Source organism: Motacilla alba, chromosome Z, assembly GCF_015832195.1.
Source record: "Motacilla alba alba isolate MOTALB_02 chromosome Z, Motacilla_alba_V1.0_pri, whole genome shotgun sequence".
Lineage (NCBI taxonomy): Eukaryota > Metazoa > Chordata > Aves > Passeriformes > Motacillidae > Motacilla > Motacilla alba.
This window is the reverse complement of record NC_052046.1, coordinates 57228847-57256126: the sequence shown is the minus strand read 5'-3', so window position 1 is coordinate 57256126 and position 27280 is coordinate 57228847. Positions and strand designations below refer to the sequence as shown.

The 27280-nt window shown below is 37.5% G+C and overlaps 1 protein-coding gene across 21 annotated transcripts in view; it reads right to left on the bottom strand.

Moving 5' to 3' along the window:
- Positions 1 to 4981: 4981 nt before the first annotated feature.
- Positions 4982 to 27280, bottom strand: part of MPDZ (multiple PDZ domain crumbs cell polarity complex component) — a 95429-nt gene continuing 73130 nt past the window's right edge. For 19 of the 21 annotated variants that reach the window (XM_038123468.1, XM_038123475.1, XM_038123474.1 and 16 more), the window contains 19 exons: positions 26759 to 26955; positions 22031 to 22122; positions 21676 to 21766; positions 21255 to 21335; positions 20609 to 20701; positions 20443 to 20517; positions 18909 to 19086; positions 17992 to 18137; positions 17599 to 17682; positions 17299 to 17492; positions 16896 to 17043; positions 13524 to 13610; positions 12103 to 12199; positions 11445 to 11488; positions 10249 to 10371; positions 9359 to 9463; positions 9129 to 9241; positions 8010 to 8133; positions 4982 to 7241 (listed from right to left, as the gene is read on the bottom strand). In XM_038123468.1, the coding sequence (XP_037979396.1) occupies positions 7095 to 7241; positions 8010 to 8133; positions 9129 to 9241; positions 9359 to 9463; positions 10249 to 10371; positions 11445 to 11488; positions 12103 to 12199; positions 13524 to 13610; positions 16896 to 17043; positions 17299 to 17492; positions 17599 to 17682; positions 17992 to 18137; positions 18909 to 19086; positions 20443 to 20517; positions 20609 to 20701; positions 21255 to 21335; positions 21676 to 21766; positions 22031 to 22122; positions 26759 to 26955 (2219 nt within the window). In that variant the 3' untranslated portion in view covers positions 4982 to 7094. Of the gene's footprint in view, positions 7242 to 8009; positions 8134 to 9128; positions 9242 to 9358; positions 9464 to 10248; positions 10372 to 11444; positions 11489 to 12102; positions 12200 to 13523; positions 13611 to 16895; positions 17044 to 17298; positions 17493 to 17593; positions 17683 to 17991; positions 18138 to 18908; positions 19087 to 20442; positions 20518 to 20608; positions 20702 to 21254; positions 21336 to 21675; positions 21767 to 22030; positions 22123 to 26758; positions 26956 to 27280 lie in introns of those variants that run through there. The other 2 variants (XM_038123470.1, XM_038123488.1) reach the window with 2 other exon arrangements.

Genomic DNA, 27280 nt, shown 5'->3' with positions numbered 1-27280 from the left:
AAAACCAGGTCAGAATAGGGTAACTGTTCAAGCTACTGCTATGTGGTTTTCTGCTTGGAAATACATCAGTGTAGACATTTTAAATACACCAGAAGTTAAAATAACATTCTCCTGACTGAATAATTTCCATTTGGCTGCTGATATGAGCTAAACACCAACAACAGGCTCCAGTGGTTGTTTGTTTTGGAGTGCTTGTGTTCGTTTAAATCTCTGCAATCCGTGCTGTTTGAGATTTACCTTGATTCTCTAGTGCTATCTAGTGGCTATTACTGAAAATTATGACTGTGTATAAATGTAGCCAAATACAAGTCAGCTTCTATCAACCGATCTAGGTCCTTCTCACAGGGCCAGTCTGACTTCAAAGTGTGCATGTGGGGCTGTGCAGTTGAGCCAAACAGCCTTTCCTACAAAGCTTCAGCACCTGAAGCTCCCAGGCTAAGTGCACAAGCTGAAACCAGCAGCTGACTGCAGTTACACCTTGTTTATTGGTTTTATAATACAAGAGAAACATTTCCATGCTTATTTGTGCTTAAATAAGTGAGCACTTCTCTTCTTCTGCTACCCCTTAATTTAACTTACCCCTCTCCGGTTAACTCAAGTCACTTTTGAATTGGATGTTCATACTATGGCAGTTGCAGCCATCTTTCAAACTAGAGAAAAGCACACAGGCTGCCAGATATCAGTAAATACCTCTGTCTCCTTGCTGCTCACTGCCCAGCATTTCTGTTTGGTCCACCTTCTCCTTGACATTTAGAAGGAAACCAACCCAATTCAGGTTGCCACTTTTGGCTTGATCAGAGACTTGTTAGCTTGGCCAACAGATTCAAGGTTTATACTCAAGTGAGAGTCCATAATATATGTACATGAGTTCAAACTATCAGTAAAACTGAGTATACTTCCTGTATATAAAAGGAACAATCCTATGAATGTGAGGTCTTTCACATGGGCTTAAACAAAGGGAGGAACTCTGAAGTGTATTCATACTTCACAAGGTGATTTCAGCCCCAGAAACACAGAATCAATATCTCAGACCCAAACATTTCTCAGCTTCAAATAGGACTTCACTATCCTGAAAGCAGAACATGGAATGTGTTTCATTGTTAAACTTACCAGACTAATAGAAAAGATGTACATTCACATTACAAAAAGGTTCACTAGGAACCACAAAATCGCAAAGAAGAAACAGATAATGCCTCTGCTGTTTTTTCCTGACATTAAAATAGATAAAATATTTATTCTCTTTCTAAAAATCCTTTGAGAACTTATATGTACTAAATAGGATTAGAATACCTATTTAAATTTCTTCTGTAAGAAAAAAAAACAAACCCATACCTGGCAGGAAATATCTGCAGGCCAATAGTTAGCACTTACACAGTACTATTCCCAGATCTATACATGCACACACATGCATGAGCACACAAAGACCCTTTGACATTCTCCCCTCACACATCATTTCCCCCCCCAGCCCAGTGTACACACTCCAATCAAAATAAATGGGAGCAGAAGTGCAGACAAGAATGGTTTGGCTGCTGGCAAAATACCATACTTTGAAGAGACTCTGACTTAAAGTGGAAAGAAGAGAACATCTTGCAGCAAACAAACTGTTAATGAGCTATTTCTATTAAATGTTAATATTCCATAAATCTGCACTTAAAGCAAAAGTCCAGTTGTATTCTTTTTCTTTCTGCTCTAGCAACTACAATAGAAAAAAAAAGCTTTTTTTCACATACATGGTCAGCTTCAATTTGAAACAAACAAAAGCCCAATTGTTCCTGGGAAGATAAGGCATAGATTGAAGAGAGCATGCTCATTCACAATAGGAAAATCAGCTCAGACCAGGAGGTTCCCATCTTGTCTCAAGCAATTCTCCTTCCTGCCCAGATTTGTCCTTATTGCAAAGGTTTTGTTAATTTAGCAAAAAGACAATCACTGCTGTTATTTAGTCTTGTGAAAGCAGCTGTAAAAGTCTTACAATGAGAGTGTGTCCATAAACATTTTTGTTGAATAATCAACATACATATTTAGTTAGAACAACCCCTAAGTCTACATTAACAATAAATTCAAGTGCAGTACTTTTCCTTATGCATATGCTTAAAAAGGGTATGAAGTAAATGAGGTAAATATGAATACTAGCACTTTTACCCGTCTTCTGGTCTTGGTGACAGTAACAAAGGTTAATGCTTTTCCCATTTGACAATCTTTTATTATCACCTATCCTCAGTGGTCTCTGTCACAAACAGGAATTCCAGTGACCATCTGCTGCCTTAACAATTAGGACTGTATTGAGGCCTGTTTGTCTATCTATCTATCTATCTATCTATCTATCTATCTATCTATCTATCTATCTATCTAATCTATCTATCTATCTTTCTCCCTCTCTCATTTGCAATACTGGTCTTTCTACTTCCAACAGACATATTCACATTTAACAACAAGTAATGAATATATCTTTTTCAGTCAAAACAAACTGTTTTGACTGAAACAAACAAAGGAACTCCTTTACCTCTAACTGGTGTGCAGTAGTGGAAATCTGATAATGCATCATTTAAATGTACCCCATGCTCTCAGTTCTTGGAGTCCTGGTATCATGACCTCTTCTGTGGCTGTGGACAGTGAGTAGCATGAACAAAATGCTAAAAAAACACACCAAACTGACACTGCTGTTGAACAATGCCACACAGAACTCAAAAAGTCAACCAACATCCCACAAAAATACTTAAGAAGAGCATTAATTCTCTTTTAGGTATAATGTCTACCTTGGTTAGTCAGAGTATAGTTTTAATTAAAATGAATTCACTTAATGAAGTGCAATCTTAACTAATCAAATACCAAAGGCTGAAATGCCAGAAAATACTAACAAGTGTTAACAAATTCAAAGGCTCCTCTCTTAGACAAAAGTTTTCTCTTCTCTGCCTATGGACAAACTGGACACCTAATTGCAAGCACTTAAAAAATCCAATGTAGTATTGGCAGTCATAAAAACAGGTAAGTTGTTTTTGTATGTGATTCAAACACTCCTTTGATGTAATAAAAATATTTATTATGTAATTTATGTATTTAAGCTACCTACATGAAGATCAAAAACAATGGACCAAATAGAAAGTAGTCTGAAGTGAAATAGTAAGTGAAAACCTGCTTGGCTCACTTTCACAAACCAACTTGCTGCAGTAACTAAACAAAACAATCTCCAGTTGAAAACTAATAATTTAGTTTGGAAAATTCTGTTGTTTTCAGCTCAGGCATATGCAGCTATTAGAATCAATATCTTACATGAATTTAATCTCCTTTCTTCTGAAATATGAGTAGTAGTATCTACATTTTTTCTACCCATTTCAAACAATCATTTTCACAGGGAGTAGAAAGCTTAGGAAGATTTTATGTCAGGAGAGTAAGAACATAGGAACCTCAATCTACTTGGGCATCATTTTCCACTAGGTGTATTCTTCTCAAGTGTTTAAATTTGATCTTCTCACCTGTCATGGTTACCACTTCCATGAATACAGGTGGCTAAACTTCACAAGTAAATGCATTACCCTGCAACACCAGCTATGGAGTAAAACACATTATATTAAAGACCTACATGTCTACATGAGGAACATGCATGTGACCAGTTACAAAAGAAAAATCCATACTGCAGGTATTGAATAGGCTAAGGAAGATACTGTTTACTATTAAAAATATTTACAGTTTTAATTAAATTTATAAAGAACGTGTAAACTTTATTCTTAGTAGCTTCAGCTGGAGCTTAAAACAAAGTTCCCTGTATACAGGAAAGTTTTAGATTCTTCAAACTATTTGTTTTTTAAAAGCAAGAAAAAGTGTGTGTAGAAATCTAACAAATGCCCCTTTCCAATGTCACTCCCATTTTGAGGTAAGGCTTTCTTTGCAAAACACTATTAAATGACCTAAGTACTTCCCCATTACTTGCAAGTCTTTGTCAGCAAAACAAAACATCTTGATGCTTAACAACAAGGATGACACTTTCTTCTTCATCTAGGTCTATAGAATATACAGTTTCTTTTTTTTTCTTTTAAAAAGAGACTGAATAGAGTGAAGGGGATCAGCAATTAAATTCCAACCCTTCTCTCAGCTGAGAATTAACAATACTACTGCTATGATAAAGCTAACCCAGAAATAAAATCTAACGAAGAATGAACAGAAAAGCAGCCATGCCAACAATACCTGCTCACTGTCAAGAAATGAAATATGTGCATTCCTATGAATCAGCTGTGGGTTAAGACCCACACTTTCAAAAAGTGACAGTCCCTTTCATTAATACCATTCTAAAATTAAAGAGCTTTTCATTAATATCACTCTGATTACCCCTCAGCAATACGTAACTGAGAGTTAAAAAAAAGGGCTGGATATCTGACCAGACAATGGGATGGGGCCTTTAAGATGCCAGACTCTTCCAAACCTGTAACACGGTAACATAGAAAAAATGTAAACAAAACCATAAAACTTGGTAGAATTGCGCCACAGTACCTAGCACCTTACAGGACTAACTCCTGTGACTGGAGGTTGCATTGCATACAAAATGACAAAGAAAACCAAGCATCATAAGCCTGAAAAGTCTATTACTACATGGTCCAGTGCATGGCAGCCGCTAAGCAGTGGTCATGCAGCAGTCTCCTGGCATGGGGCTTGGAGGAGAGCCTGTTCTCTGAGCCCCAAGCTCCATGGCCCACTATTTTTGTCCCTCATGGCACATCCTATGCCTGAAGGAATGTTTTTTTTAACAATGATTAATGCTCTGTTACAAAAATGCAAGACAGCTTCACAGTTTCATGAATTTGCTAAGAGAGTTTGCAAGTGAAGATAACATTTTTAAAAAAAATTAATTCAGCAGATGCTTTATGGAATACATCAAGAGTAATGCCTTTTTTCAACTATTAAATTGTTTTGAATTAATCTTTTGCAACAGAATGAATAATGCAAGCATGCTATTATAAAGCAACTAGTAACACACCCAGAACTTCAATTCATCACAACAGTTTGAAATTTATTAATTGAAATCCCCCATTGTGAAACAAGAGCAGCAACAAAATAGCTGTACACTACTTCTGTTACAAATATAGATACTATTTAAAGTGACTTTACATATTATAATGTAGGCATTTCTCACTCTATGCAAAGAATAAGTACAAAAGCAATTCAATAACAGCAGCATCCAGCAACGGTACCATCTAGTTTATTGCATCTTAGCCTACCACAGTGTAACTTCTAGAATAGTTAAAAAGACAAAGAGTGGGGTTTTTTTGTTAATTCACTTACATGTAGCCATCAATTTGTTAGTACTATTTGACAGACACTCCTAATACTGCTTTTGTGACCCACTAAAATGAATGCTAGTCTTTTGTATCATCCCCTAATAATGGTCTGACCATTGCCTGCATTTTCCGTTCATATTTCTCGTAAGTGATAGTTGAGATAGTGGCCTTCTTGCTAAAATTCAATTTTTGCTAATGAACACAAAGCCTCCTCCTGCTAAACAGCATACTTGTTTGACTGGTATCTTCCTCTCTCAAAAGACTCAGCTAAATTTTTCTGCAGGAAAATAAATCATGGGAAAAGCATGCTTTATCTGCCAGATTCCTTAGAACATAGCAGGCAAGGGCAGGTAGGTTACAATCAGCTAATGTTTCATTGAGTGCAGTTTTTAGGTAAAGTTTAAGTAAAAAGAAAGTGATGCATTTATTGACCATGCTGCTGATCAAACAAAGCTCCACAGTTGCATTATATTTATTTACTAAATGCTTTTATCTGCGCCTCTAAAATTAATATCCCCAAAATAATAGTTATAGCTGTCAAAGCTCCTCTTCTGCTTATTACTGATGCAAACCCTCATTACTGTCTTACTAACCTCCAACTGCGAGGCATTTTCAGGTCTTTACCCATCCTCAACCCATGACTCCTCGCTGTAGGCCTCCTCAGTCCAAGGAGGACTCTACCTTTGCTGCTAGTGATAATGGCAGCAATACCATTAATGTCAACTCCTTCCACACTGGCAATATCCAGACACCTGCTAGCAGCTAAGCAGAGCTGCTCTGAGAGGTTTTTTCATGGCTCTGAAGCAAGCAGCTTGCAGAAATGTTTGCACTGACCCTGTACGCGGTGTTGCATGTTGGAAGAGGACAACCTTTGCTTACAGACACTTCATATTAGAAAAGTTGCTTTCACCCATAAGGACTATAAAATATTCCTTTTTTAAAGGTACAGTTCTTCTAATACTGCAGTTGCTGGGCATTCTCAATCACCAGGAACAGTTTCCACTAGTAATGAATTTTTCAGCCGTGAGCACAAGTCCCACAAAACCCACAAACAAAACAAACAAAAACCAAAACCACCATCACCACCACCAACACACCCTCCCCCTGCCACCAAAATAATGAAACCCTCAAACCTAAGCCAAGTGAAACACAGTGGTTTTTTTTTTCAGATACATCATGACTTAGAAAAATTTAAACACACAAAAAGACAAGAAAAAAAAATCCACCCAAGTCACCAAACTAGTTCCTCTTATTGAGCATTGTGAAATAACATGGTCATTGGACAGTTTGGGTTGGAAGGAACCTTAAAAATCATCCAGTTCCAAAGAATCATCTTGTCTATTAACCATCTGCCTCCAGATTACATACATTTCCCCTTATCTCCCAAATCTCTGATTTAGTAATATTTTCTTTCTTCAATAACCTTATTCCTGTTTTCTGACTACTGCCACCCCTGCAACCTCTGTGATGACTTGGTGAATTTATCATTTTTCCGACATTATTCAAATATGCAGGTTCTTCCCAAAACATTTTCAGTTTTCTTGTCTGGTTATTAATGACAACAGTTTTTTCGTGGTGACTTACTAATAGGAAATATATCCATGTGTTTCTATTGTCAACATAAATTCAACCCAGTGGTTTGACAAGAAGAGAAGTACTTCTAATGTATACAAAAGTATGGTTAAATGTTATTTTTCTTCAGTGTTGTAACACAGTCTTGTGAAGCTGAAAGAGCAAGAAGACTACACAAACATTTCCATTCTCTTTACAATGTGGAAACTAAACAACATTGTCTTATTGAACCTAGCCGGTCAGGTAGACAGTTCATGACAACACAGTCAAAGTGACTGTTCCTTTTGTCCTTTTCAGAATAGCAACTGCTTCCTCGTGGGTCACCCCTTCTAAACTCTGCCCATTCACAGCAATGATTTGATCCCCTCTCTTGAGGCGTCCATCTTCTGCTGCTGCACCCTGAAATGATAAAACAAGTAACTGCAGACTTGTGCATTTCTTTTTCTCCCTAACACACAGTCCTGAAAAGAAAACCTCTTGCAACATTTTTGGTTTTCAGGGATACGGATGAAGCCAATTGTTGAGAAGACTGACAGTTATGCAGTATGCCCTGCCCAGTCTAAGTTCCACATCTAGAAATTGGAACCACATGATTGATTGCTTCCCTCAACCCTGTTTTTCCAGCTAGTGTAAGATTTAAACCCTAGTATTATAAAAGTAGCATTTTCCAAACCTGCAGAACTTTTCACCAAGTGGTGTAAAAGACAGCTTTATACTTTGATATACCTTAAAAATTTACCATTCATGATTCCAGTTTTCTGTGACTCACAACTTGTTTCCTAAAGCCATCCAAATTATGAAATCCAGGTCAGCATCTGAACTTCTCTGAAGGTGCAGTCTGAGTTCAATAGAACACTTCCCTCTACTATCTGAAGTAAACACACTCTAAATATACGACAATGGAGCTTTTTTCCTAAGTATTACACAATTCCAGTCTCGAGAGGTGGACGAGACTCTGCTGATAGGCTGAATCATGTATATTTGGAAATTCTCAATCTTTTGAAGGCTACAGCCATCAAATGCTGCAAGCACATTTTGATCAGCCTTTGCACTAAAAAGGAAAAACTGTGAGAAACTGTAACATTCTTTTGACTGCAAACGCAGGCCAAGATTTAGAACAACTGCAGTGAACTAATAAACGGATTGATTGGACAAATTTCCACCTACCTTTGCAAACACTGTCTTCACATAAATGGGTAAGTCTCCATGGGGACTGCCATAGCCACCTACAATACTGAAGCCAAGGCCGTCTGGTCCTCTGTCCAGAGTAATGGTCTTGTACTGAGGAGGTCTAAGAAAAGGGAAAAGAGTATTTTGTCTGAACTTTGGATTTAACACATAGAATATTCAACAAAAAACATTATTCCTTTTAAGCAAACCAATACATTTTTATTTCCACTATAACAACAAATACTTTTGTTATAAAGAATTGGCTATTTCAGTTACTATAAAATTCTGTAAACTACCTAATGCCCATATTATTATATGAAAATAGCCATTTAAAATACACAGCTCGGGGCATTGTTATGGCTGCTATGTGCAACCAATAGTGTTTACTAGTGAACTAGAGAGATATTGCCAGTATCTCTAGATTCCCTAACGTCTACTTTAAAAATCCTGTAAAGCATAAAATTAGCTCCAATAATTTATGCTATTAAGGTTTAATTGCTTCTCTCCTAATAGATTACTGTGTATTTGTATATATGTGTTTATTATATAGATCATTTATACGTGTATTTCCCCACATAAACTTTGATACTAAGAAATTTTGGAATTCTATTTTCATAGCAGGTATGTATGGCTAAAGAATACTTCTCTTTCCCCTTTCCTAAAAGAAAAAATGTCTCAGATTTATGACTGAGTTTGACACAAAACTTGTTTACATAATGCACCTTGCAGAACAACAGAAGCAGTATACCTTGTATACCGGTGTATGATACTCCTGATTGCCCAGCACTAGAGAGCACACTACAGAAACACAGATAAAACAGTGGAAAGAGAATTTCTGGGTGTATCAATTAATCCCAGCTACCCAATCTCAGTGAAACAATAGAGGCTGCAGAAGAAATCAGATCATATAACAAGTCTACAGAGAGTCAAAAAAATTTGCAGCACAGCAAATTGCATAATGAAAAACACAGAAGAGGACTTATGTATACACCAAATATGCTAATCATGATTAAGCCAAAAATGTCCTCCACTATTTGCTAAAATTTGTAAGGTTTATAGGTTGATTATCATCTAAAGTAACAGGCTACAGAGGCTGTACATTCTATAGTTACTGACCCTAAATCATCCTGAAAAATGCCAGTGGAAGTTAGTCCTGAAAATGAAAGACTGGGCGTAGGTGGATCCTGCTGCTGACCAGTTATGACACTCACTTCTCCTCCAGCTACAACCTAGGAATAGAGGTTGGAAATCAGTGGTATAAGAATGCTGACACTAAAATAGTTAAATGTAGCAGCTGGCAAAACAGTATTCAGAAAATATTCAAAATGTCACTGAGGATTTTTTACCTGCAACTCAATAGTGCCTGAAGCATTTTTTAAGATATTAACAGCTTGGGAATGAGTCATGCCCTCAGTAGATGTTCCACAGATGCTAACAATCCTGTCCCCAACCTACAGAAAAAAATGTAGAAAATGTAATTTAGTTACATAGATTTATTTGTCACTTTCAACAACAGAACTATGAAATGGCCCAGTATGAAGGCAGGTAATTCAACATCAGCAAATTACACCAGTTTAATGTAATCAGTGTAAAAAGTACTGATGCTTTACAGAACTGATCCTAAAACTCTAGAAATATACATTAAAAAACAGAGATGCATTTTGCATGTCATCTGAAGACAGGCAGAATGATGTAGCAAATTATCATGAGAGATTCTGTCTGACTTCATCTTGAAATAACATTTTCCAAGAAACCTGAGTCAAACTCAACCACCTTTGATGCAGATTGGATACAGCATGCATTTAAATACAGCTTCAGATAAAATCTCCCACTCTAACTCAGAGCCTAAAATGTACTCTCTCTACCCTAAGCATAGGAAACATGAGAGATAAAACAGACTGCACACCTACATTTGCAGGAACAACCACTACACTCAGCAATGGCACTTATTTATAGAACACATCCTTCTGAACCACTTTCTATGCTTTTAATTTTCACTGACTAACTCTAAGATCCAAGACTGCTTTAGGACCTCCTTTCTTAAGTTAGCACATGTCAGCAATTACACTTTCCCATGCCATCAATCTGAGCTCCTTTTTCATCAATCCAAACAGCAAGAATTCTTTCCACTGCCAGAAGCATTTATGACTGTATCACTGAACTGCTAGTTTACTGCCTGTCGAGAGTAATCACATTACCCATGCAATCTTTACAGCCTTCTTAATAATTAACTTACTCTTAATTTCTGAGTCTGAGCTGCAACTCCATTCGGGTGCATCATGGCAATAAATATAGGAACATCTCCAAGAGGACTTCCTACACCACCAGCAATGCTCACTCCTAGTGAATCTGTAGGGTTCTGTTATAGTAATGAAAAAAAGATTAGATTTTTCTGGAAAGAAAAACACAGAGAATGGTAGGCTTACCTCAAAAGATGGCTAAACTTCCTATTTTATGAAAATTAAAATTCCTGTGTCAAGTCAGTTTTTAAGCTTATATGCTTTGCATTACCTCAAGAATACAGAGAGACCAGAATGGATGTTTCTTCGTCTCAGTGGTAGGAGAAAATTTGCTGATTTACTTGTGTGTTTTATCTTAACCAATCTAAATAATTACAGAATTCAGCACCTGACTCCTACTGTTAGCACAGAGGTCTGAGTAAGGAAAACCAATGAGATGGGATTGCTGTCCTTAGTACTGTCTATATGAATATCCTGTTATGAATCTCCTGAAGACTAGAATTAATCTTTATGCTCCCCCTAGTGCCCAAATGTCGAAGAGCAAAACCAGCTCCTTAACACTGTACCACACCCAAATACCGCACTGTAAAAACTGCTACTGCAAACTGCTATTTGCAGATTCTACTGTTAACAGAATGGCTGAATACAATCCATGTAATCAAGTGAACTAGATGCCAAGAAAAAACAAATAAATATAAATATTTTGGAAAATAAGATGCAGTTTGTGACTAAGCTCACATGCATAATGAAGGTGACTGAAGCTCACACTTGAAAACCTGGCAGCTGTCATGCAAGAACCTACTCATTCAAAATATGTGTGAAGAAAATTATCAAATAACAAAAAACAGCCTTCCAACTTTGGTACAATTCCCCTGACTTAACCACAATAGAGTCTGCATTTAACTCAATCTGTTAACAATAAAACTAGGTCCCAGAACTAGGTCCCAGTATCCTTCCTTCTTTTACCTTCAACACAACTCACAAAACGTGATAGCGCAAGTCACGCTACTTTACATAAAAATATAGGCAGGGCAGATCATACAGTTCCGAACTGAAAAGACAGACAAATTAATTTCCTGTTCTTTTCCTAAAACAATTAATAGGCCTAGACTTCTTTCATTCTGTAAAGACACCTATTGAAAACATCTACAAAACCTATTCCTGATATTTGCCACTGCATGCTACAACTTACCTTTTTTATTTCAACTGTTCTTAGTCCCTGTATTTCAGAAGCTGCTGTTAAATGAATTAAGATAAATTTTAAAAAAGTTAAACGAGCATTCCTAGACAACTTTTTCAATAAAGTCATCCAAATCACTATGATGATTCTAACTTTCTGTTTGTTTGTTATATACATTTTAATCTGATAGTGGCCATCATTACAATAATTGGATTGAAATACTTCTAGACTAGGTGACAGAATCAACCATTTTCTCCATTTAAATAACTTTATAATAAGAATGCTAAGCTCAAATGGAATAGAAAAAAACCATTATTTTCTAACAATACTTTGATCAGAAATAACTTTGTTCTAATTTAAGCATGAGACAGGTATTCCACATGTATTTAGATTTCTATGAATGAGACAGCTTGTCATATGATATATTTAGATTAAATACAAAATTATGGCTTGACTTAGATTGTCAATATCTAAAGTGCTTACATAAGAAGCTGCTAGTTTCTTTTATAAAAAGCTACTATAAGATACATATGATGTACTGAGCAGTAATTGCTTCTACAGCATTTTACTGACTAAGGAAGGAATCATTTTGAGGCCTACATCACATAGTTGTAACATTTTAACAGAAAGATCTCAGCTACTGAAAGCACTAAAAAACTCTCCAACTTACTGGTATGCCTCTTTAGGCCACTTTCAAAGACCTCAGGTGCACCAGACCCAGACACTGGGAAACAGAATGATGAGAGACTGCCACTTCCTTCACTGACCTAGACACAATGTTTAAGAGTGGGATTAGAGAGGAGCCTCACTGACCCAGCTACTACAAGTAAAACTGTAACTCACTGTATTCATTTTATTTTCTGCAGTATTTTATTTTTTCTGTGCCCAGTTAAAACTGAGTCAGAGAACTCCACACATTTTTTGGTGACTGTAGGTAGCTCTTTTTTGAAGCATCATTAGACTAACAGAGATTGTTCTTCTACAACCCCCTGCAAATCTTCAAAGTTCTTCTTCTGAGGGCCAACAAGGTCCTGGTATTCACACCTTCTATCACCTTACAGAGATCTTCTAATGCAAGTTAGCTACAATTATCACAGTAAGACAGAATACAAAAGACAGATATCAGTACGTCCTCATGTGGGCTCTTAAATATTCAGCTACTGCACTAGCTGCAGCTAAGATTAGGCTCTCCACTCAACTTGACCTGCACAATTTCCAGGAAGATTTTCACTACACTTGAAGGGCAAGTAAAGTAACAACATAGTTCCTAGTGAGAATAGTCCACTGACTGTGACACACTCTTCAAAATATTCAACATTGTGAACTTCATCTTAGAATAAGACCAGCCAGAGTCTGCACGTCTATTTAGCAATACTAATTCTGAAGAGAGCCTAAAATGTCAGTCTTATCTAGTCTTAAACTGCCCACTTGAATTTTAATTATGTCTTAAATCTATTTATATTTAATACTTGATAATTTTCATCCCCAGTTCACAACCAAAGAAAGTTATAAAGGTAATTTGTGAGGTTTCAGAACTGTAGTTCCTACTGCATAGAATCACAGTGCAAGCTGCTATGTAATGGAAGATGCTTTCAAATACAGAAATTGATTTGAGGTTGTAACAATTCACAATCAGACCAACAATAAAATAAATAAGAAAAGTCTGATGAAAAGAGCACAGGTTTCCTGCTTCTGGCAGGTAAGATTACAGCACGGACATGCAAGAAATAGAGAAATTCCTGAAGCTTACTGAAGCAATACTCCACCACATGCCAGCTACTCTGACAGTAACTATGAGGTTTAAAGTTGACTCTAAGTTCTTCTGGTATTGATGAGAATGGGAGTTTTCTATGCTTCCAAGCTGGAGTCTGGAGCAAAGTCATTTCTGGATTATGATTTTGGCTGGATCCTGTCCATAACAGAATCAATTTGCTAAACTGAACATATAAAATGGCTACTGAAGAGCTGCAAAATTTTTCCACCTTGGATCAGGCATGTGAAAAATAATTGTCATCATAAAACTGATCTTTCTATTTGCTTTCATTATTTAACATTATTTCTCCTAAACTAACCAGTTTTATAGTTACATACCTGGCTGCTCTGGGATGTTCTCCTTTCAGAGTGAAATGGCCCAGCTTTTATTCTTCCAACCTCTAGTCTTACTGTACCTAAAGAACACTAAAGGAACAGTTACTTGTAACATATCTCTTCTGTCTACAAGACTTAACACAATATTTAAGTGACTTTCTAGAAAGTGGAAGAAGAAAAAAATCCACATGGACAGATGGAAAAAAACTCCATGGACTAGCAATCCTGAAATGAGCACTTTGCAGACAGAGCACATGGCAGGACCAGTGACACACACAAAGCACACTAAGGTACTCAATACTGAGCAGGGTACTTTTTTAATACTGGATTAATCAGTATTATAATGCAGACATGAAAATCATACAAGAGGAATAATTCTATTACATTGCACTTAATAAGGAATAGCTTCTGAACTGCAATGTCAACATATAATTTTTACAATAAAAATTAAAACCAGTGTAACATATCAAAGTCTTAATCATTTATCTTAATAAGACTGAGAACATGATAATTAAATTAGAATTTACTCACCTCTCTCAAACTTTTGAAATTATCTGTTACTCTGGATATACACCAATATAACTAAGAAATTTTGGGCAGAACATTTCCTAAACATCTATAGTTTAAGTGAACTTTCTGCATCTGACTCCCAGCAATAAGCTGGATGATCTGGACTGACTGCACATTGGAAAGTCCTTTCACTAGCCTTTAAGATTTTGACTACTCTATTGAATATTCACATGTCTACATAAAATGAATGTCTCAAGAGAAAATTCACCCTGCAATTAAATATTTCAAAATCAAGACATTAATTTCAAAAACCAGAAAATTTATTACCACAAGGCTAAGTAAATTAGACTTTCAACATAATACAAGTAGTGTCAAGAGAAGACATCAAGCTGCAATGTATTAATACAGAAATTTCAGTTTTTTTGTTATTTTCATTGTTTTTTCTTTCACTGGGAAGTTGCAAGCAGAAACTTCTGCATTCAAATAATTTAATAATACATGAGGTTGCCTTTGTTTGTCATGTTTCAATTTTATTATCCTAAAAGAGATTCACGCATTCGTCAGAAAAATCCTTAGCAATAGGCCAATATATCAAAACCAACCAGACATATCCATTTAAAGAAAGTTTCAATACCACATATTCTGTTGCTATTCTTTTAGGAATGACACTAAAAAAGATTTATTACTAAATTGCTTTTTATTTGATAAATAATGTTGATTCCTCAATGTTCTGGAAAATACTTGATCAAAGCTCAGGCAAAACCATTCTTCTCTGCTTGTACAAATTTAGTCATATTAAACCATTTGGACGACTCTTATTCAAAGTGGAAAACTGAGGAAATACGTACCTAAAATTACCACATCCTCACAAATACACAAACCCACAAATGAGATTTTAAAATTATGTTTGAAAGTAGGAGGTAATACTTTCCAATGGGACTCCTGAATAAATCAATTCCCATTTAGTTTTACTACACCTTTCTCTCTCTTCCTAAACTCTCCCATTTGATAGATCCAGTAAGTTTAATGAGGGGAACAGCTGATAGTCTTTTCGCATTCTTTAGGGGATACTTCAAAAGAAACACTGCAAGAACAGACAGAATTCTCAGACTGATGACACATTCTATTTGTCTCATTCTACTATGAAAATACACAGGAAGTTTCCAAAGACTATAAAATAATTTTCTAGCAAAATACATTTTAGGCAGTTCAAGACAATTCACTCTAGATCCTACTCTCATGAATGAAAACCAAATGGATAGGTGAACAGGAAACAGTGACTGCCTACATGTGAGTGACCATGTTTTATTCCACTTATACTACTTGAACAAAACAATTATTGATAATATGTCTAAGGTATTTTAAAAGCCCATTCCTCAGGGCTATGACAATTAACTACAAGCACTACTGAGCAACGATGAAGTACTTAAAACTTGAATATATGAATGGTAAGTGGAATCAATTAGATACTCAAAAATGCTTGTCAAAATTAAAGAAATTTCCTACATGAAAAGGCCTTTTTAGTCAGAGAAGAGGTACGGCGTACGAAGAAGAAATACTCTCTTAAATAAAAAACTATCATGTAAGAAGGGAAAGTAGTATAACCAAGTAAGAATATACTAACAAGTTCAGTGTCACAACATAGATCCTATTCTGGCATTCTCAGTAATGGGCACAGACTGAAAATGCAGAAGTTCTCCTATCTCCCTTTCTGATCACTGCTCTCCTCTAGGACCCCTGCTCCCCAGTAAATTCAAAACCTCAAGGACCTGTTCAAGATCTGGAAAAATATACCTTTGAATGTGTTAAGAAGCATGACCATGTGCCTATGTGTCCAAGAGACAGCTGTAATTAGCATCTGTTAATTTTTTTCCAGTGAAACAGTTTCCATTGAAAATGCTGACTCAGTGGAATCCTTACCATGCAGCATGTCTCAAAACTCTGGACTGAAAAACAGACAAGGTGGTTAACCAACTAGATTTCCTGGCAGACTACAGGGAATATTGTATATCTGGCTTCATTCTGATTTGCAAATAGGGGAAGGACATCCAAAAAAAAAAAAATTATCAAGAATAGGTTGGCTCCAAGAGCTCCAAGCAATTACTTCAGCAAACTCTGAGAAAGCAGTTTCTTATACCAAATGCTTGGTCACTGAAAAATGCATTGTAGAATTTAATGGATGCAAGCTGGCACAAGACATACACAATAAAAAAAGCAGACCAGGTTACTCAGAGCCCCATCCAACCTGGCCTTGTACACTACCAGGGCTGGGGCATCTACACCTCCTCTGGGCATCCTACTCCAGTGCCTCACCATCCTCATTTCATCCTCATCCTTATTTCTTTCATTAATGAATTTCTGCCTAACAACTAATTAAACTTACTCTTTTGGTTTAAAACCATATCCTTTTGTCCTGTCACTACAGGACCCTGTAAACAAACTATGAAAGTAGTAATTTTTGGCACAACTACTCTACTGAATTCTCCATCATTCGAAGTCAGTTCTGTGTAACTTTCTGAAAATGCAAAACAGTTAACCAGCTATCAGTGTGTTTGACAGACACATTGTGTTAAGTGTTATCAGTGTTAAGTTTTCAGTTGTTCTAAGTAATGGTATTCTATAAAGGTCATCTATAAGACTTATGTTCAGAAATCTATGGCTTTCTGCACCACCACTACTCCCAGTTTTATTAGGCAAAGTATCAAAATCTGAATGCTCTGGATTTCAGGAAGCTCAAATTTGGATCCCCAAGTCATCTCACTGACATCTTAAATACAGTCTGATCTCAGTTTGAATGAAGTTAAAGCTTTTAAAAAACCTGGATCTCAGTTTTTCACTCTTATCCATCTTCTCTTCTCCCAATACCTTTAGCAAAGCTGCAACAGCCTCCTGGTTAGCATTTCGGACATCTTCTCCATTCACTGTCAATATCTGGTCTCCTTGCATCAATCTCCCATCTGTATCTGCTATTCCTCCTTTGACGATGTCTGACACAAACACACCTGTGTCATTTCTGCAAATACACACATGAATTTTACATTAAAGTGTTGTTTGATGGACATGTTTATAGTTTGCTATTGGGAACATAAATAAACATTGTCTCATTTTTCTGTTGAATAACACTGGCTTAGTTCCTCCAGGGAAGACTAGTCAGCTTAAGCACAAACATTAGATGTATGGCCTTCAAGCCCACAGGATCTGAGCATCAGACCACAGAGAAATATGATAAGCAAGTTCCAGACACTGAATCTCCAGGTGCATTACATACCTTTTCCCAACAATACTCAGCCCAAGGCCTTTACCAGGTTTCTTCTGGAGCTCAATATTCAGCACATCATACATGTCTTCCTCCTTGTACTGGGCTTCGTCTCTGTACACAGTCAGACGAACTTTTTGGGGTGTCTGACGGAGGACATTAATGGCCTCATCATGTGTGGCATTCCTGAGGTCAATTCCGTTCACCTGCAATGAAAATGTACAATGGCAAATTGTGCAGCACCTTCCAGCAGACAAATACAAAAGGCTTAGCCAGCAATGAAAACAAGAACAACCAAAGAAATCACCATGCCTCTAGTATCTGATCACCAGCCCACAGTCGTCCATCTTTAGATGCTGCTCCTTCCTCATATACCTCATGGATAATGATTGCTCCCTGACAATAAAAACAACATCAAATTTGCATGTTGAAAGAACAGGCACCATTTTGAAACAAAAGTAACTGAAAATTGCTACTATAATTCATCAGTGAAAAGTCAGATGGAATGAAAGTCAGATGCATGAAAAATTACCAAAATATTTACAAAGCTCATTTTTAATTTTAGAAAGAGCTTTTTTCTTATTTTTGTTTCTTTTGCATCTTTCTATAAATGCTTTAGAAACAAATGACAAAAAAATCTCTTCTATCAGACTTTATTTTCATTTCTGTTATTTCACATGAGTGACACATATTTTTTCAACCAACCAGCAAAGTGTCTGCTCCTCCAACAATGCTCAGACCAAGACCAGTCCGCCCTTTGGAGATATCAATGGTTGTTTCACATCCAGGAATGATGGGACAAGTAGCTGGGTCGGAGGTTAACACGGCCGGAGTTGAAGACCTGCTTGTGTCTAAAACAACAATGAAACATCCTGGCTACAGTAACAGAGTTCAGTGTTGGGCAAACCAGCCTTTTTCAGAGTTCAATGACAGCAGTACAGCAGTAATTGAACAGCTGATCCATGAAGAATGATGCTCCAAATTCTCCCTCCCCCTCAGATAAGTACTATCCTGTAGTTTTATTTGTCATGCCTCCTGTAGTTCTATGCCATCAAGTACCTGGATTATAGTCTGGACAGCCAAAGCAGACATTCTACACAACACACTCAATTCAGGATAGAACTTAATTTAAACATCTATTTGATGTGTGCATTATTTGAGTTATTATTAACATAGAAGTTTCTTGCTTAACCAATGACTATCATCCATCAGAAACATCTTGACTCTCCACTCTGAAGGAGAAGGGCCAAATGTGGCTAGCCATAAATGGCAAGACATTCTCAACCATCCTCTTCTTCCACAAAAATTGACATGACTTTTCTCCCTCACATGAAGGAATGCCTTTCACTTAATTCTAGATAACCATGATAGAGGCACCTGCTACATGTCTGAGATGCAGGAGAAAATTCTTTAATCCTCCTGCCTCTACAACAGGAAGCTAAGAGGTAGGTCTTAAGTATGGGGGCACAATGCTTTATTTATACATATATGAATAAGTAATCTGAAAATATTAGAAAATGCAGAAGACAACTCAGTGCACACAAAAATGGAAAACTTACAAGCTGGGTCTTAGTTTTTATGTTACAACCCCAGTGAATACAGACAAACAAGGAAAACTTTACTTTTGACTGCTTCGGGTTCTGGTGAGCTGGAAGTGGGAACAGCTGCTGGTGGTTGCATATTCCTCTTCTCGGCTGGGACAGTGCTGGGAAGGGCTGGTGCTGCAGATAGGTTATCTGTCTCTGCTGGGTTGATTGTAAGCCTCACCACAGATCTGGATGTCTTCAGGAGACTAATAAACTGAATGATAAAGAGAAAAGCCTATGAAAACTGTAACTGGATTGTTCAGTTGCAAACCAAAAATAAAGCACAATAACAGTTTTGCGAACTGGAGCTACTTGTCACAGTCTTGCAGGTCTTCTCATAAGGAATAAACACAAATATTGATGTTTTTTCTAAGAAACCTTTTTCCATGAAACTTTGTCAAACTGTAGTAGATGAGAATACGGCAGTCTTTCATTGGCTTCTCTAGACAAATACTATATTGTATAGCAATTATTAGAGAAACAGAAGTATTGCCTTTTAATGCTGGGTGGAGCCCAATTCTGATCTCACAGAAATCAATGCCAAAATATCTAGTGAACTATAGAAATGTGCAACTGTCATTCTGGAAGAAAAACCGGAAAATACTACCTGAACTATGGAAGGGAGAGACGGACATCAAGGTGTAATGCAAAATCTAGTTCAAAGAGATACTGAAAACCCTTCAAAATCAATTGCCATCTTATAGAAAAGACACCAAATCCTCTTGAGACTTTACATTTCAGTAGAAATATTTTCAGAAATTACTTACTCAATCTCTGTTTTTATGAAGCTTATCTACCCCTACCTCCTTACAGACAACTTCACTATCTCTTACTTATTTACTGCATCAGAGAAAGCAGCACATCAAAGAGTAAGACTGATGCTCTCCTAATTGCCCTTTAAAAAACAGAGAGTAATCTACTCATGCCTAAAGAATCACTTTTTTTGATAGCAAGGTAGGTGCTAGAAAAACAGCCTCCTTGATTTACTACAGAACCCAAAATGAGTTTGCAGAGCTAGAAGCTAGAAATAAATCTTGTTATTTAGGAATGGAGATATTTTTCTCCAAAAGTTTGAAATACTATGCTTGGAATATAATGAGACTCTTACTACAGACAATTCCCATGGATAAGCACAGTTTATGACTTGATTTACTACTGATACAACTCACTCATGCAAATTTACACATATTAGTTTTACTGGTTCTAACACCTTAAAAGTGAACTAGATATGAAGAGTCATTATTGAGCAATAGTTCACGGCTTTTATCACACTACTAAGTGTCTCTCAGTCATCAGGTCTGAAACACAGGGAAAATACAATCACCTTTAAAGCAGAGATAGGAAGATTCATGTAGTGCATTAATGTAAATAACAGTTGAGCTACAAATTTATTAGGCTTTAGCTTATTTTGAGGTAGTTTCCTTAACCAAACAGTGCCTGCAGATATTTGTTTTTTTTAGTCAGGTCTGAAAACTAAGTATAGTCATGAGAACCTCACTAGTTTAAGACACAATCACCTCCTACAATAAGCAGTGTGCCTTCTGCAACATTCCTGACACTTCAGAAGCACCTTTTCTACAGGATATCCCACAACAATTTCTTCATCCACTGCCAAAATCACATCGCCAACTTTGATACGTCCATCCTAGAAAAACATAAAGTAAAAAATATGAACTATGGATGCTACTCCGAAAAACATTCTTTATTCCCGAATCAGATTTTAAATGTTCTCACACCTTTGCAGCTGCACCATGATCTGTTAAGCTTTTAATAACCACTCCATTAGTTGTGTCTTCTTCACTAATGGCAATTCCAAAGCCTCCTTGATCCTGGGGCAAACAGAAAAATGAAATGGTTACATACTGTGACATCAAAATGTTTGAGTACAATCACTTAAGACTAGTGAAGCCTGCTGACCTATCAAATCTGAGGTTTCACAATGCATAAATATTTTTGTTTTAAATTATTTCTGGAATAGATTCTGGCAAACAAACAGTATACTGACTACCAAGATAAATCTGAAACATTTTTAAATTCAAACCCATTCCTTTGAAACTTACAAGGTAAACTGTGATTCAGTTTTTACTTTGAACAATTAGGGCATTGATTTTACCTGAGGAACCATCAGTAGAGATGGTTATAAGAAGTTGGGAAAATAGAACAAGACAGTATTTCTTCCAGAGACACAAAGCAATTAGCAAATAAAAAACGGTCTTTCTGTGAGGAAAACTTTGGCATCCATTTCCAAATAGGAAGAGTAGATCTGTAGAAATCTCTTTTCCAACTTCTAGTAACTGAGAGACTGTTTGCTGTAAGAGGGAAAGCACTACAAAATTGAATGGCTATTGAATAAAAATGTGATGATGTAAATTCAGTACATACCTTAGGAAGCTCCACATACTGAATGTTTTTACATGAACTTAAGTCAGAAAATGCACTCGGGTTTGCAACATTGATGTCAATCTAAGAGAAAAATAAAATGCAACTGAGACTATATCCAACATTTTGCACCAAAACAAAGTAGTGTGCAACTATTTAAAGTGAGTCTGCTCATTTTCTACTTTCACTTAAACTTCCAAAACTCTACCAATGGGAATACTAGACTTACTTCACAGTATAGAAGAATATAAAATGAAGCAAAATTGATGATAGTACTAAATTTAGCAACTTTACTAAAATCTCACTTGTTTTCCTATGAGTTTCCTTTTCTTTTACTGTATTTACCAAGCAGACAGGATCCTCTCCTCTATCCAGAACAATGTTAGTATTTTGGTCAAATAAGAAAAACAAATATTTACTTTACCTCTTGATGCTGAAGTGTCCCTGAAGTACACTGTGAAGCCTCTACTGACTTTGCAGGACAAACAGCCATCTGATTTACTGCATCCTTGTCTCTGCAATATAGTCAGTTAAAGAATGTTGTAAGAAGGCAACAGTACTGCCCCATATTTCTCAGGACAAGTTTAAGTCTGGTTCTTAATTTCTGGCACTCACAATACAAATATCAAAACAGAAAACTACAAGATATGTTTAACAAGTAGTAAGATTGTCTTCAAAAGCACGTCTTTGTTACCAAAATTAAAAATAACAAACGCTGTGTGAAACATGAGCACATTAAAAATTAAAACTTTTCAGCCAAACCTTTAATCAGAACTTACCTGATAAAGATTACTTTAACTTTAGATGGTGCACATTTGATTATTGAAGAAGCGTTCTGATGAGTCCTTCCATAAAGGATTTGGCCATTTATCTAGATAAGGAAAGGTAGCAATTATTTATCAAAATATTTTAATTCCTTAAACTAATTTTTTAAGTCTTAAAATTTTCCATATCCCTGACTAAACAGCAAATGTATAAGAATAAGAATTATGTTATGTCCTACTTTCACTCCCTTTTTTCAGTAAAAATATTCACCATAGTTTGACTTCAGACTAACACTGTCACAGTGCTAAAAATGTCATTCTCTGAGTTACATTGGGTTGACTTGGCACATAATCTATTTTCACTTGTCATTGATCACTTCATGACTGATTAGGTGATTAAGCAGGGCCATGGGAAATTCTAACCATAACAAATAAATGAATTGCTTATATCCTGCAGTAAGATTGCTATTCTTTATTGAATCTCAGGCACTTTGAATCCCTGAGCCAGGCACTTTATACACAGAAGTCTGAACACTGGGGTACATTTAGCAGAGTTTTAAACTAGATTTTATGAGGAATAGGGAAGGGGATGTACTAAGGAGGCTTCTTTTCAAAAGGTGAAGAGGTTGATAATCCATCTTAAGTGCCTCTACACCAATACAGGCAGCATGGGTAACAAGCAAGAGGAACCGAAACCAATTCTTCAACTGCACTAGAATCATGTAATTCAAAGTCTATAATCTAGCTGGACTCATAGAAACCGGGTGGGATGAATCACACAACTGGAACATTTCATTCAAGGGCTACAACCTTCTCAGAAGAAAGAGGCTGGGAAGAAGGGGCAGCTCAGGAGCCTGTAGGTAAAAATTAAGGACAGCATCAGTGAGGGACACCCTGTGGCTGCAGTCCACCACAGGCTGCTTGACATCTGCGAGCCTGTTGACTTCTTGCTTGAGATACAGAAATCATCATGCTTGCATGCTTTTGTCCTGATGGGGGATTTCAACCACCTGCATGTCTGCTGGGAAAGTGGTACAGCTGACTGCAAGCAATCCAGAAGACTCCTGGAGTACACTAAAGACAACTTCCTGGTCCCAGTATTGGACAAACCAACCAGAGAGGCAGTGTTACTGGACCTGGTGCTCACTGGTGCAGATAAGCTTGTTAGAAAGATTGAGAGTGGAGGCAGCCTTTGCTGTAGTGACCATGCCCTGGTTAAATCACTGATCTCAAGGAACTAGGGACAGATATCTGGGAAGAGTACATAGATATGGTTTGGATGGGTGTAGAGATGGGTTTAGGAATATTAAGGCACAGAAGAAAGATGCTTTGGCAAGGGATGCAAAGAGATATCAGAAGGAGTTCTATAAGTATAAGGGGCCAGAAAAGAAAGACCAAAGAGGCTGTACCTTCTTGACAATCAAGAATGGACAGCTGATGACCATGGATGTGAAGAAGGGTGAGGAACTAAAGCTCTTCACCTCAGTCTTCAATGACAGTCTGGCTTCTCACATCTCTCAAGTCACTGACCTCTAGGTGGGGGTTGGGAGAAGCAAAGTCTCTCCCACTGTAAGTAAAAAGCAAGTTTGAGACCACTTGATGAAAATGAATAGGCACAAGTCAATGGGGTTTGATGATCTACAATCCAGGTTCCTGACGGAACTGGCTGATGTAGTTGCCAAGGCACTCTCCATCCTACTTAAGAAGTCACAGAGGTTAGGTAAAGTCCCCAGCGACTAGAAAAAAGAAAACATCACTCATTTATTGAAAGTGGAGAAAAAAAACCTCCAGGAACCACAGACCACTGAGCGTCATCTCTGTACCTGGGAACATTATGAAGCAGATCCTCATGGAGACAACGTTAAGGCAAGGAAATGATCTGAGACAGCCAGCACAGCCCGTGACATCTACTTAAGCCTCTGTAAGGCCTCTGACAAAGTTCCACACAATGTCCCTATCTTCAAATTAGAGAGAGAGATCTGTAGGGTGGACTACTTGGTGGATAAAGAACTGGCTAGATGGAGACAGCCATAGAGTTGTGATCAATGGCTGTGTATCCAGGTGGAGGCTTGTGACAAGTCAGGGCTCTGTCCTGGGAATGGGGCTCTTTACTATCTTTACCAATGAAACAGATGAAGAGATCAAGAACACCCTCAGCAGATTTGCAGAGACATGAAGATGAGTGGTACAGGTGACACAACATAAAGATGGGGTGCCATTTGGAGAGACCTAGACACACTTGTCAAAGTGTGGGACCTGTGCAAATCTCATGAGGTGCAACAAGTAAAATTACAAGGTCCTGCACCTGGGCTGGGACAATCCAACTTAAGAGTATGGACTGGGAACCTTGAGAGCAACCCTCTAGAGAAGGACTTTGGGATTCTTGTGAATGAAAATCTGGACATGAGCCAACACACTAGGCTTACAGCCCAGAAGGCCGATGTCATCCTGGGCTGCATCCAAAGAGTTGTGACTAGAAGGTCAAGGATGATCTACTCTGTCCATGTGAGACCCTATCTCAAGTACTGCATCCAGTTATGGAGTTCTTAGCACAAGAAGTGAATCTGTCATAGCAGCTCCACAGGAGGGCCAGGAATATGATCAAAGGGCTGAAGCACCTCTCCTGTGAAGACAGGCTGAAAGCGTTGTGGTTGTTCAGCCTGGAGAAAACACTGGGGACACATTACTGCAGCCTTTCAGAACTTAAAAGGGGCTTACAAAAAAGAGGAAGAGTAATTTTTTACATGGGATGATAGGGTTATGACAAAGGCCAATGGTTTTAAACTGAAAGAAGGAAGTTTTAGATTAGATATCAGGAAAAAACTCTTTACCCAGAGAATAGTGAGATACTGGAACAGGTTGCCCAGAGAAGCTGTGGATGCTCCACCCCTGGAAGTGTTCAAAGCCAGACTGAATGGGACCAGAGCAACTTGATCTCGTGGTTGTCAACCTAGGCCATGGAGGAAGACTTGTAACTAGACGACCCTTAAGGTCCCTTCCAACTCAAGCCATTCTAGACTCCACACTTATTATCTGAGGATGTGACCTGGCAATCTTTTTTCCATTTGGCAGAGCAGACTGGTCACTATAACACCTCAAAGTGCCTACGATTCAGACAGGAGAGGAGCTATCAGTATGAATTTGCAGACTAAGGCCATTATTTATTTGTTTGCATTTTATTAGTTGCATTTTTTCTTGAAAAAATGAAAAAAACTTTTCAGTGCTGAAGTTAACTGAAGAAAAAAGCAATGATTGAAAAAGGACAGTTTGGACCTACACAAAGGGAAAGCAATAAAATGCACATAGGTAGCACTAACAGAAGCAGAGACACAGCAAAGCAACAGATGCAAGACACTGTACTGAGGGCTGAGCATAACACCAATCACCTCCTATGCAGGGTGTGTGCACCAGGCATGGTCACAGGGATCCTGAGCCCTGTCATTTACACTGGAGTTCACAACCCAAATGCAGCACTCCCTCCAGTGCTTGCCAGAGCCTTATGAAAAATACATGGTCAGGCTGCAAAGTGGGGGGGGATGGGACATGGCCTTCAGTGGCTGATGGACAGCTACTTGGGAATATAGGGAGCAAGATGTCTCCTCTCAGAAGAGGTTGAGGCAATTTCTTAGCATTAGTCTGCAAGTTTATAGTGTGGACAGTAACCAAGAAATCACAAGATGATAGCTTCAGACAGTCGTGTGCCAACATGTATTCAGAACATTCCACCTCTTCCACATCAGGATTTTAAAAACAGATGCTTCAAGTGAACTGTCTCACAATACTGGAGTCTGCAACAAAGTTCCCTCCATGAGACTTGATCCACAGTGCCAAAAATCCCTTAATTTTTTTCCTAGTCTGCAAATTCCAGCCTATATAATTTACTTTCTCAATGTCTCCCTCAAGTTTTGTTTGGATTCACCATTCCCGCTCTGTACCACTGCGTCAGTACATCCTCAAACACTTCCACACATAGCTTTGAAGTTACACAACACAATTCTGTGAGGGTAATTTACCTACTGCTATCAGAAAGAATGGGAAAAGTTATAGTAGAGAATACATCTCCAAGTATCTTCAACTGGGCTGTGGGAAAATAGAAACATAAATTATGCTCACACATGTACTTGAAATGTTACTTGCATGTTTAGTGGTTCGGTCACTCCTCTCCGCTAGAAAACAGCACCCAAACATGTCATGAGTTAGAAGTCCATAATAAAAATAGATCTGTCCTGTTTCCCCAGTTTAATTTCCACATTCTGTGTTACACAATATAAAAATATTCTGCTAGTATCACACTTCTATTAAACAGGGAAGTAATTAGAAAGTCTAGAGTACTCTAGAGATGGATGGATTAGAGGACTTCAATATTTTTCATGGCCTACAATTCACTGCCATTCCATATGTGTCAGTAACTCAGAAACAGTTGTCGTCCCACGTTTCTATTCAACATACCTTTATTCATAATTGCAGAATCTTATTTGGAAGGGACCCAAAAGGATCCTTGAGTCCAACTCTTAAGTGAATGGTGCATACAGGGATCTAACCCATAACTTGGTGTAATTATAACCAGGAAAAAATCCACTACACCTATCTGGCATAGATCAGAAGGAAAATCTTATAGCATAGTGGTATGAACTTGGATAAACTTGGGATTTCAAAGTCTACAGAAAAACATACACATTTCAGCAAGAATCTGGTATTTGAAGTGAGTACATTTGGGCTTCAGTATAAATTGCAAAAACTCACCTCTAGCAACTCATCTGCAATCTGTAACCTGCCATCTTTTCCAGCTGCTCCATTTGGATCAATTCCCACTATAAAGACACTCATCCTGGATCGGTCTTTGTTACCAGCAAGACTAAGTCCCAGACCTGTCTTTCCTTTTTCCAGCTCAATCATGTGTAGCTCCCCTGGTAGATTTCCATAGCGCTGCACGATCTTTTCTAAATGTAAAAGTGTGGGTAGCAGAGGTTGGATTTATATTAGAAAGCTTCACAAGTCACCTAGAGTCAAGATCAGTGCTCAGTGTGCAGTATCTGACAGAAGAAGCCCAAAATGGATGATTAAATTTTCAGTGTAAACCACACCTTCTTTTAAACTAAGCCTTAGGTGATTCATAATAATATTTCTAGCTTCTTGTTTACCTTATACCTTCAGAAAATATTATAAATTTTCTTAAAAAATATTCATACACAGAAGAAGTAATCTTCTCTCCAGTAATACTTTCAGGTAACAAATACTTGTGGGAACCCAGAACATCCCTCTGGG